We start from the raw sequence: 13,198 nt of genomic DNA, 5'->3' as shown, positions 1-13,198 counted from the left end.
AAAGAACAGTTTGGAGGGTTTGATTTAATTTAAAAAATTATTTAATTAGTCCGTTCTTCTTCAATAAACCTTATGTGATCTGACAACTGGCTGTCTTTTGCCATGTAGTCAAATATTCACAATCTTTTACGGAACTTGACTCAAATATTCCTTTGACAAAGGAGAGAATGCATTGTAAGGTTTGAAAGAAGATTTGTGCTCAGTCTGTCTCTGCAGCTTTCAATGTACAGAGGGGATAATCCAGTGAAATCAGGTTCTGAAAACAGCCAAGTCCTCACAAATTTGACTAAACATATTAAAGGAATGCTACTAGGCAGGTAGGAGTCCTGATCAGAAGTATGGTTTGGGAGGTGAGAAGGGGGCGGAGGTAGGGGTTTCCTTTCTATGTGTACCTCCCCCCAAAGTGAAATCTTTTCAACAATTGTCATGGCAAGGGTGACACGATGTCATTAACATGTTAAAAAAAATTACATCAGTATCTATGTAGAATGATTGCTCAGTAGTTAAGACTAGCTAATAAAATGATTTTATTGCTAAAACAAAATAAAATTTATAATAGAAGAAGAGAAGGAAAGCTAGGGCAAGACTGTCAATGGGTATAGAGTTATAGTTAGATGGCAAAAGCTCTGGAGTTCTACTGCTTAGTAGGGTGACAATGATATATAATATTGTATTGAGTATTTAAAAAATCATACAAGCATACAGGGTATGCTGGGATGTTTTGATACACCTGTACATTATGTAATGATAAATCAGGGTAATCAGCCTATCTCTTACCTTGTACACTTATCAAATAGATAAATGTACAATAGATGATATATGTACAAGGTAAGAGATAGGCTGATTACCCTGATTTATCATTACATAATGTACAGGTGTATCAAAACATTTCAGCATACCCTGTAGATACGAATAATTATGTTTTAATTAAAAACAAATTTTAAAAGAAATACTCATCAATTCATACAAATTCTGTGCACAGGATCTCCCAACTCTCCCTCATATTTTTCGCTGCATGCATGTGCATGTGCTTGCTGTCAAAGAATCACCTTTGCTTTGATGGTGGAGTGTGGAGACAAGTGCATGGATGCATAGGCACAGCCCTGGGCATGAGGCCATGTGTTGCAGTCCCTGCACTTGCTTCATGGCCCACTCCTTGATTGGTTGCTGCAAGGAGAGTTAGCAGAAATTGCATTGGTGGCTGCTTGTAATGTGCTTAGCTACTGCCTGAGTATACAATGGTAACTGCGGAATAAAATCAGACCTACACCTGCTTGGTCTCCCGAGGTCTTGATTAGTGGCTCAGCAGCCACACTCTCTTCTACCCTGTTCCGTGGACCTCCTTGCTGGATGAGAGAGAGCCCTTGCAGTGGAGCTCCCTTCAGACATTAAAAACCATGATTCCAGTTTTTAATGCTTGGAAAATGCTCAAAATGTGTTGCTTTCAGGGGGAACTAAATATGGTGCCACTTTGACAGCCAAGTCCTTCAGGGGCTAGACATGATTGTTTGAAAATTTTGGATTCCACTTTTGTAGAATCTTTTGTCCCATATTTTCCTTGTGTTGCTTTTCTGAGTTGGAATCCTTCAGTGGACATTCTTCTAGTGGCAATTCTAAGGTATCAATGGAACACTTTTCTTTCTGCAGCAGGTAGCACATCATTAAATTAATACTGTTCCCATACAGAAGTTCTTTTCCAGGTATTGTTTGAAGGCTATACAGCTGTAGGACCAGAGGGTGGGAGGCAGTAGATATTAGGCACAAAGGAAGAGGAAAGTAAGAATCAGGCTTTTAGTGATGAAGGCTTTGGGACCCTGGGGGCAATTGCTATATATCCTTGTGCCAGAGAACACACTGTGTGGTGTTGCTATTCACACAGATCCCCCATCAAGATAAACAGTCACAGATAAGGGAAAAGCATTTACTAAAACATAGACCAAGAGCACTCTTTTATAAAGTGTACAAGAGGAAAAGATGAATAAACCCTGGGACAATCTTGTGGGTAAGCTGCTTCTCTGCTATTATTAGCAAGGTGAGGGGATCTGGGCAACACTTTGTGGTCTTTAGGAACACTTTGGCTTCTCTTGGCATCATACTCTGAAATTATTTTTTCCATTTTTTCATGTTGTCTCTGTAACATGATCTCTTTACATAGTATATCTCAGGAAATGACAATTGGCTGTCGTATCCCATACAAATTGATTGGATATGACAGCTGAAAGGAATAAAGATTCTGCAGAGAAGAAAGTTTTCCTCTTGCAGTTGCATCCTTTCTTTACCTCTTCTTGGTTAATTTTATTATTACAATTAGATCATTTAAAAATCAACACATCACATACCAACCTCCCCTAAGAGCAATCATAAGATTTGATGATTTTTCTGATATATAGGATAGGGTTTCAAATTTGCATTATTTTATCTACTGAATTAACTATGAATTCTAAACCAAACTAATGTTGCCATGTGTTTTTCAACATCTCTAATCTAAACCATCTGGAGAAGCATGGTTTTGCAAAGGCATCTCTTTCAGGACACTCTGTGGATTTTGTCACTCCTTGAGGTTTTGGCAAACCATCAACATCACTATACTTCTCTTTTATGAAATAGAGCTTTTGACTAGGATTTTAGCTTCTTTGTGTGTGTGTGTGTGTGTGTGTGTGCGCGCGCGCGCGCGCGCGTGCGCACATTTGTGCGCATATGGGCACTTGTGGACAACTTTTCCTCCTGTTTTCTTCATTATTGAGAGGACAATATATTTGTAATAAACTTATTTTAAAGAAAACTAAAGACTTTTGTTGTACATAAGGCATACTTTGATTTAATTTCAACTACTCAATATAATACTAGACTAAGTTATCAGAGAAGCAAAGCAGCACTACTAAATAACATACCTTATTATACATGGGTGCTGCAAATACTTCTTAAACAAGCCAAGAGCAGAAAACATCAGCTTTAGGGAATTTAAAAAGTAGAAGTTATACAATTATTATGGCAACAATTATTTGTAGCATGTAAGACACAATAAGCTCAATATATTTTTGAGGAGATTATAGTTAAAAATAACTAAGTGAAATTGTTCACCTATGAGAAAAACAACACCTTGTTTAATTCTTCTTTTTGGCTAACAATAAACATGTCTTTTAAAAAATGAGTAATTGCCAAGCATAGACTATTTGTCATAACAAAGGTTAAAAAACAGTTCCTCCAAGTAACATTGGTAGTTCTGTTTCCAGAAATTCTCTTTGATAAATAAATGCTCTCAAATAATTTCAAGAATTAAGTTGTGCTGAAATTGTTTGAGATAAACTGAAATAACAATATGACTGGGGAAATATGAGTCTTGGTATTAATTAAAAACATAGTATGTTCAAGTAGCTCCATTCGTTTTAGGGAACTTAAGAGCACACACAAATCAGAAATTTTGGCTCTAGTTCACAGATGGCTATTTTTCTTTTTAAGAAACAGATGGTCTGAAGTTTCAAGGTGATTCTGTTCATGGAATATAAAGAATCAAAGCAATGACAGGCATTCCTCTTGGAGGTGGTAGTGGCCTTAGCATGCTCCTGGTAGACACGACTATGGCCTGGGTCAACACTACAGCCACCCCCTGCTTCTCCCTGATTGCTTCTCAAGAATGAGGTCTCCCCTACATAGACCTCAGAGGGAGAGCATTGCTCTTCTGAGACTTAGCTTTCCTCTCAGAACACTTGCTACTCTTTTATATCTGCTCCTCCTATATAAAAATGTAGGATAAAGAAAAAGCACAATCTGGTATTCCACAGAAAGCAAGCCCCACTAAGGGGAGCAGAGCCCAGGCCATAAGCATCTCTGGGAGGGACAGCTCTTCACGAGATGCCAAACTGGTCTTAGATGAAAGTAGAATATACCGGTTGGCCCTGTTTCCTCATTCTGACTCCAGAGTCCACAGAGTGCATGAAGCGTAGCAAATGGCCTGTTAGTCCACACAGAACTCAGTACAGTCATGGAGCTACACAGGGACTAGAGGGTTCCTTTATAAAGCCTGTGCCTGGGGCCATCAGTGTGAGCAGTTAAGCCAAAAAAGTCAATGCACGGATGCCTAGCAGCAGGGATGGTAGTCAAGCCATTTACACCAGTAGACCTTATCAGTTATTCAAACACTGAGCTCCTTTTGTACTGGCTGGTAAGAGACCTTTCCCCATGTTCCTCAGCACCCCCTGCTGCCTAGCTACCTGATATCTCCCTCCAGACTTTTCAGTCACAATCTCCCCCATTCAGCCACGAAAGATGCAATGCCTGGCACAAACGGGCCCACATTCCTGCTGTTTGTTCAGAACACATAGATAAATACGTATTCTGAAGTTCATTCTTGCATGTCAGGTAATAATCAAATCTGACATTCATTGGGTATTTACTATGTGCCTGACACTAAGAGCTTTACGTATATTATTTTAGTCTTATAATGCCCTTTGAGTTGCTGATTGCCACAACTCCTAAGTGGTAGAGCTGAGTTATAAATCCAGGCAGTGTAGCCCCATAGCCTGTTCTTAACCATTATGCACTTAACTGCTTCCCTGCTTTCGGTGTGGTAAAAATTTGATCATAATTTAAGCAGAAAATAAATGGTTAAGTGATTGGGATGGGAGAACTTTGGAATGGTTTGAGTCCTTCTCTTTGCTTGGCATTTATATATAAAGAGCATACATGAGGATCTGACCAATGTGAACAGGGTCCAGGGAACTTGTCAGATGATGAAAAACATTAAACCTGGTGGAGATTAGGGAAAACTGAAATGTTCTTATGGTGAGGGAATAGCCACTTCTCAACTCCAGCCAATCATTGCTGGGTAGGCTTGGCCGTGGTAGTACCCTGTACATATATGTTGAATGAATGAATAAATGAGTGGGTAAGGAAATGACATTCTTGACATTAAGAATATCAAGGTTTTGGCTTCTTCCCACGTGATTATTGTACAATGATAGTGCAACAACCAAACACAAAGGAAATACTTTCATATTTTAGGTAGGTTCACCTCTTACTAAAAAATGCGTTGTGTCCCTTTCCTTCCAAATTCCTATGCTGAAGCCCTAACAACCTATGTGATAGTATCTAGAAAAAGGGCTTGCGGAGGTAATGAAGGTGGCAGGGCCCCAATATGACAGGATTATTGTCCTTATAAGAAAAGACATCAGAGAACTCCTGTGCATATGCTTTCTCTTCATGTGTGATGGTGTAGCTAGAAGGCATCATCTATAAGTCAAAAAGGGAGTCCCTACAGGAAACTGAGTCAGCCTTGACCTTGGACATCCTAGCCTTCACAGATGTGAGAAATAATTGCTGCTTATAAGCCATTCAATCTATGGTATTTTGTTATGGCAGCCCAAGCTAATTACATACCTATATTATCTTTTTAATCTTCACAGTGATTCTAAGAGGTAGATAGGGCCTCCTTCCCCCAAATGTTCAGTCAAGACCTCTTAGAACACCCACTTTCCTGAGATCAAGGTTTCTTTGACCTCAGTGGATGACTGGGGGATGGGGAGAACAACTTGACAGACCAGAAGAGCTTGCTCATATTGCCCTCTGCCTCTCACTGCACAGCATCAGTGACTCCTAGGGCAGTGCCTTGGAGCACAAATGGATAAGGCCCTGTTCCGATGGGTTAGCACAGGGCAAAGACATTTAGGAAGCTGAACGCAGTCTGCAATTCTGGGTTCCACATCTATAATATCCATATATTATATGGATATTATATTATATGGATACACCTTAATGGAGTATCCTACTAAAGAGTCTTATGTAGTGTTTATAATAGTAGGAAACTTCAGCTTGATCACTTGTAGTACATCATAGCAAACCAAAACAACTTAAAATAGTTTGCTCAAAGGTATTGTCTCATGACATCCCTCCCATCAGATAACTCCCTGGTTCAGAACCACATTGGAGAGGTGTACAAGCACCTTCATTGTTGATCTCAGATGAGAAATCACCTTGGATACAATCTCTTTGATATAATCCAGCTGAAAATTCTAATTTCCCTGGATGTATCTCAATGACTCATTCTGCGTCTTCTTGAGTTACTCGTTGGAGAAGATCCCAGAAGAGGGTAGATAAAGAATGAAAACTGGCAAGGCAGTTTTTCCTGCTTCCAGTTTCCTTGGCCAAAACAGAAAATGAAGTTCCTGCTGCTTGATTTAATAAGAATCAGCGTCTAGCTCAAGCCTCCATCATTGGACCAGTCATACCCAATTGGCATAAAAGAAGTGTTTCCAAATGTCTGCCTTTCATTTTAGCAAGTTGGTTTGAACTCCCATGGGCCCTTTCCTAAAGACACAAAATAGCAATGCTGTGCTGCTAGCTGCTCCTCTGGTCTGATCCATACTAATTTGCATCTTTTACGTAAGAGCTTAATTTTATCGTTATGTCCTATGGAATCTTTAATTTCTATGATTTTGTACCTTGACATATGTGTCATAATCTTACAATACTGGTTGAGGTTTCCTCTTGTTTTCCGATTTTAAGGTACTTTAAAAACTGTCTGGGTCTCACTTTGGTTTGCATGTTCTTGACCATGGAGTTTATTTACCAATTACAAAGTATCTATTATATGCTTTCATTGTGAATTCCAGGAACTCAATGTATACCAAGCCTTAGTTGTCAAAGAACTATTTTTTCTTCCTGTCTTTTTGACTTCCAGCAACCACTTCTGAGTACAGCCAAGAGAAAAATCTTAAGAAATGTCTTTTCATCAGCCAGGCTATAAGAAAGTTACCCCTCCTTTTGTGTTAAAAAAATAAGATTTAAAAATCCTAAAGTCAGATTCTAACACTTCTCTGGTCATAATCTACTTTATAAAATTAAATCAATATACATTTTTGTGTCCCCACCAAGATTAAAGATTTGTATTATGAACCACAGTCTGGGTTCAACAAAACTTGATGGTAATAGAAATCCAATGTATTAAAACAAACCTTGCAATTCTACCAGAGACGGGAGGAAGACTTCTTTTTAGGGGATCAGGAGGTTTAACACCAGAGCCTCCACAACTCGCTAGGGGTCACCCAGTAGAATGGTCAGTCAGGAAAGAGCTGAAAGTCCTGAATTTCTGTCCCTGTCCTCACCACCAGCCCACATATCCTCCTGCGTTCACCATCACTCCTGGCAGGCAGGCAGAACTCTCTTTGAGGTTAGTGGGAATCTTATGCAGAACCAGACGCCGGGCAGTTGAGGCCAGGAGTTGCAATCTCATCTGCAATCTTTATAGAATCTTAATGAGAAGTGAAGCCACACGTAGGAAAAAGTACAACTGAGGGTTTGAAACCCTGGCACCAATGAGGTTAGTTGATATAGCCCCGTTTCACATTTCTGTTTTCTCCCTGGAACAGTGAGTGTGTTCAGGTTATGGTCAGTTTCAGGTCACTGTCAGATCACCCTTGAAAAGAGGAGGCCAAGGAAACCCAGTCAGGAAAAAAAGTAAAAATAAAAACCTCTGACCATGTTAAACCTCTAAATATAGCTTTTCTACTTACTTCAGTGCAGCTAATTCTAAGATATATATTTCTGATTCTATTCATTCCATTTAAAAGAGAAAGACCACACCAGGGTAAGCAACGCAGGCTGGTCAGACACATAATCTAATGACAGTGTGTGAAGCCACTACAGAAGGCAGCAGGAGCACTGCCAGTCTGTGATGGGGCTGTGTGGCTGATTTCTATGCAGAGTCCACAGATATTTTCCAAGTATAGACAGCTTTTATTGAAATGAAAATAGAAAAAAAAATGCCAGACTAGAACCCACACCAAAAATTCAGCTTAGTAAAGACATGAAACTGCCCACGAAAGGAGAAGGTATTTGGCTTCATTACTCATAACAGAGACAAGAATCTTCAGACTGAAATCTTTTTATGATTAGGTTAAAAGCCTATCAGTCTTTACAAAAGACTGTGTTGATGTGTTTCTTATGCATTTTTTTTTTCTAGTGCCTGAAACAATGCTCTTCTGAGCCACTGGATTTGTGAGCAATTATACACTTGCAGAAAAGATGAAGAAATCAGTGGAGATCATTGAGAAAGGGGCAGCTAATGCAGTTATTCTGAAATTATAAAATCATAATTATAATAAGGTTTCCCTTATCCTCAGACTACTAAACAGACTGTCAAATTTTGAAACTATTAAAATTACCCAGGAGAAAATGCATTCAACTTACCTGACCTCAGTGAGTTAGTGTCTAGAAAATACCAGTTATAATAAATGAAGATTTACCAAAAATCAGAAAGGATATAAGAGAAAAGCTACAGGTCAGGGGTGAGAATTTTTGTCTTTCATATATATATATTAATTCCACGGGCTCTCTGATTTTTCCTTCAGGGTCAGAAAATGGTAAAGATGGCTCCGTGTAGGACCACATTCAACCAGTGTCTTATAAATGGCAGGTAGCCCAAAATAAAGCTTGAACAAGTCACACAGCCTTTGCTATCAATGCCCATGTTTGCCCATCTACACTTCAAAGTAAATAAGTTAGACACACCAGCATCTCTGTCAGTAGAAGTTAGGCATCATTCTTGAAGTTGTCCAAGTCATTGCAATTATTAGCTAAGGTGGAGAACCAAGTTTGTTCCAATTCTTCTCTATTCAGTACCCCCACTCCCACATCATACCATGAACCTGCATGGTGTCACCTTGCTGCATCCCTTACTAATGTAGAATAAGGCAGGACACAAACTCTGGAATAAAATCCAGCTGATTCTGAAGTGGTTCATAGGTACACCTGGAGACACTGAGCATTTATGATAATGAATGTCGAGAGTAGATTCTTAATACATTTTAGTATCATTTTCATTGCTTAGGATATCTCACATTCCCTGGTATCTAATAATTGCACTTCTAAAGTTAATCACTCCACAGTTATCTGGAATTGGGAGGATCTTGGGAGTTGTGAAAGATAATAGTTTCCTGGATCTGGGGAAAAAATAAAGGTGTTAATTTCACGTGTCAACTTGGCTGGGCTATGGTACTCAACTTATTGATTGAACAGCAGACTAGATGTTGGTGTGAAGGTATTTTTCAGATGTGACTAACATTTATATCTGTACACTTTGAGCAGATTACCCTCTGTAATGGGAGCTGAAGTCCTTGAGAGCAAAGACCATGTCCAAAGAAAAAACAATTCTGCCTGTAACATAGAAACCCTGTTTTGCTAGCCTGCTCTACAGATATAGATTCAAGACTACAGCATCAGCCCTTAGTAGAATCTTCAGCCTGCTGGTCTATCCTACAGTTTAGACTTGTCAACTTTCACAGTCTCATCAGCCAATTTTCTCTTGCTTGCTCTCTTTCATGTACCTATGAAGGACATATTTAGAAAAGTGTTAGAGTCTGTAAACAAGTCAAGATGGCGCCTGGCATTTTGCCAGGGGGAGTGGTTTGTGAAGTAATGCCAGTGAGCCATTAAGTGTGGAGATTCCTTATTGGTTGACTGCTGTATCTAGTTTATGTTAATTAGGATAAGCTGTGTAGAATGTATATACACCCCTCCTGTCCTACAATAAATAGCTCCCACTCCTGCTGTATCAATGTAGACAAGTTGCTCGCCACCCCCCGGTTATTTTGCTGCAGCCAGACTGTGGCAGAAAAGCTTATGTCTCTCTGATCTATATCTCCTATTGGTTGATGACTAATATACCAGGGGACCTCAGAAGGGCTTCACATATCTGTCCTTGGAGGGATTGATTTCAGAAATTCTTCATCACATATCAAAATGTGCACATGCTCAAGTCCCTTTTAAAAATTGTCATCCTGAATACTTAACATCATCTCTACATTATGTGTAACACCTAAAGTAACATTAATGCTGTGTAAATTATTGAAATACTTTTTTGTTTAGGGAATAATGGCAAGAAAAATGTCTTTACGTGTTCAGTACAGATGCAATTATATATATATATATATTTGAGCCACATTTGGTTGATCCATGGATACAGAACCCTTGGATATAGAGGACTGACTTTATTTACTTTCAGTGTGTCCCCTTCTTCTCTTTCCTTCTTTCCTGAGTGGGATCAGAGCTCATTCAGTTTACCCTCTGAGAGTTTGTCCTGCATTCTTCCCCTACAGTTCCTTAGATCACTTTAAGACAATTAACTTAATAATAGAAACTAGTTTGTTAGTAGTATTTAGTAACAGATTTTTGTAATTTTCATGAATATGTGCTTCATGAATATCAATGTCATTTTATATGAACTACTGATGGTTTATATCTGAGTAGCACAATCATGATTTTAAATATCTATAAATGTGCATGGCTAAATTGAAAAAAAAAACAAAACAGCTTTTTAAATTTTTTTTTTTAGTTGTCGATGGACCTTTATTATTTATTTATTTATATGAGGTGCTGAGAATCAAACCCAGTGTCTCACATTTGCTAGGCAAGCGCTCTGCCACTGAGCCACAACCCCAGCCCAATTGAACAGCTTTTGATACCTTAAGTCTGTCATCATGAACTTTTGCACATGTCACTTGAACCCTAAAGTTTAAAAACTTTAAAGTTTATCAGCATTCTTACTTTTCTGTTTTCCCAGTGGGAATATTAGGTAGAGTTTAGAGCCCCCATCTGCCACTAGTCACCAGATGAATTAAAGATAGGAATTTGAGAAATACAGAGATGTCACCCAGCATCTTTGGATAACTTTGGTGTGTTTATCTTGTGAATATTCAAGGTACTCTCACCGCTTTTTTTTTTTTAACTTAAAAAAAAAAAACAGAAGCACATTTGGTTCTAAAATACATTCATTGGGCCATTTAAGGGAAAAACTGAAAATTTAATGCAGTTGATGAAATCTTTAGTGAATAATCCCAAAGGTACTAGGAGAAGGAAAAGATGATCACTTCCTTTGATAGTAGCAACTACTGTCATATGATAAAACAAGTAATTTAAAAATTCTAGTTGATTCTGAAGACCTTTGGAATTTGCTTCTTTACCCAGTATTTTCATCCTCCAATTTATTGACTTGTTTATTTATGTAATGGTGTGAATATTAAATATATTATATTTTATTTTGAGTCTTATAACAATTATTTAATACAGTTGAATTTTTAAAAATTATAATAATAAATATTATACATATTGACTAAAACAGTATGGAGTGCTTCTTGGATTTTTTTTTAAATTAAAAATATTCTTTCTGTTATTTTGAGTAGTTTAAAAGGCAGTTTTTCGAAAATGTGCTTCTCTTTATCTCAGAATCTTTATAGCATTTTTCTGGCAATTCAGCAAAACTCTTAAAACTGAACAAAATTAGAATTTTTGTGCTTCTATGTTTACAGAAAGAGCTGACAAACTTGATAACCTTAAAAAAAAAAAGGAAAAAAAAGTGTTCTTATTTCAAAGGCTCAGAAAATAAAGGTTATTTACTATGCAGACCTAGACTTCTTGTTAAGTTGTTTTTGAGATAGTAAATTAGAAAAACATGGCCAGCGTTAGAGGTTACTCAATCACATTGAAGCGGGGACTTTTTATTCCAGCAGCTCCTGTTCCCCAAATTATATCTGATAATGTTCTAAAGTCTAAACATATTTTAGTTCAAAAAGTTACTCAGCTCTTAGATATAAAATGGCACAAAGCTTCCCTAAATCTACAGGTTTACCAACCCTCTTCGAATGTGGATGTATTCAGAGCGATCTGTCCCTTAATACTTCTGAATTGTAATATTTGAGGAACTGAAACCTTGAACTGACATGTTTGCTTTCCTTTTCCCTGTGCATAATAACAGGATAGGAGCATTAATAAAGGGGTTGGTGCATTGGTCAATGAGAAGGCATGTTATTTTGGCAAAGTCATGGCAACAGAGCAAAGCTGAATGTGTGCATAATTTCAGCTCATAGTATGTCAAATAGAAGACACTTCTCAGTAGACACAAGGAGTAAAAAATCCAAAGCTCTTTGATATTATCTGCACTTGCAAACTAGAAATAGCATCTTCATTTCTCAACAATTTGAGAAATACTGGTGGTAAATCTTCCCCCAACCCAGCTTCACAAGTACAAAACAATATGGCGCCTGTAGACCTAAAATTGGCAAAATCCACTGAACTGCAATTCAGAGAAAGGAGGGAACTTGAAATGGTAGTGCTCTGAGGATGTCCACGTGGGTGGGCAAGCATATGTTGCTATGAAGCAAAGGAAGTGGTACACCACAATTTCTTCATAAGTGCGAGGTCTTTATAAACTCATCCTCATGGGGGCTGTTTTAAATAGAAAGAAAATGACACAGCCCCCAACCAGGCTTCCTAACTGTTTGAGGAGGGTTGCCACTTTCCCAAAACATTAGGTTACTGTGGGGGAATTTTCCAAAATTGTCAACAATTCCATTTTTAAACTCAGTGCTTCCTCCCAACATGAGACAGATGCAATGCAGCGTGAACTATATTTGTTCTAGTTGGAGATGTAGGTTATTTTTACTATGATGACTCCTACCTGACAGTGGAAGACATATTCTGGTGTGGTTTTCTTAAACTTCATGTTCCAAACCAAGGCCACTCCATCTGGTTCATGGGGAGCATCTTCATTATTGTTGTAAGAAGCGACCATCAGCTCAGGGTACTAAATGGAAGAGGTCACAAGAATCCATTAGGCTAAGATGACAACACAAGGGACACGTTCTCATCTCAACATATGCATGTTATGTTACATACTTCAAATGGTGCTTTATTTTTAAATTGTGGTATATGTAATAACAGCCTACTGCCTCAATCTACTGCAATCTGGTTTCTGTACCCACTACTCTGCGTGTACTTGTATGGTTACCAATAACTACCAATGGCAAACACTGCTTGGTCTCTCTTATGCCTGACCCTTGGAGCTACTCCTTCGTTCTCCTATGTTGGCTTCTACTGCATCGCTTTCTTCTAATTTTCTTCCCTGACTACTATTTAAAAATCCCTATAAGTTCTCCTTTTGCTACATATATTCTAAAGGAGCTGCTCTTTGCCTCCGTCTATACATTCTTCCCAGGTTATCTCATCTACTCCAATAGCTTTAAAAACAGTATGCTGAGAGTTTCCAAATCTATGTCTAGGGCTGATATCTCTCTGAGCTCTGATCTTCATATTTGATTGCCTACTAGAGTTGTCTTAGGGCTGTCCATAAAGACATCAGATGCCACACATGGAAAAACAAGCTCATTGACTTCCACACAAAACCCATTGTTCATGCAATACTGATCTG

At 38.3% G+C, this 13,198-nt stretch overlaps 1 protein-coding gene across 1 annotated transcript in view; it reads right to left on the bottom strand.

The window, feature by feature from the left end:
* Dync1i1 (dynein cytoplasmic 1 intermediate chain 1) overlaps positions 1-13,198 on the bottom strand; it is a 293,109-nt gene that overhangs the window by 87,551 nt on the left and 192,360 nt on the right. The window contains exon 10 of the mRNA XM_076861407.2: positions 12,449-12,574. Coding sequence (XP_076717522.1) covers positions 12,449-12,574 — 126 coding nt within the window. The remainder of the gene's footprint in view (positions 1-12,448; positions 12,575-13,198) is intronic.

This window comes from Callospermophilus lateralis, chromosome 1 (assembly GCF_048772815.1).
Source record: "Callospermophilus lateralis isolate mCalLat2 chromosome 1, mCalLat2.hap1, whole genome shotgun sequence".
Taxonomy (NCBI): domain Eukaryota; kingdom Metazoa; phylum Chordata; class Mammalia; order Rodentia; family Sciuridae; genus Callospermophilus; species Callospermophilus lateralis.
Note: the sequence above shows the minus strand (reverse complement) of the source record. Positions and strands in the feature narration are given on the sequence as shown.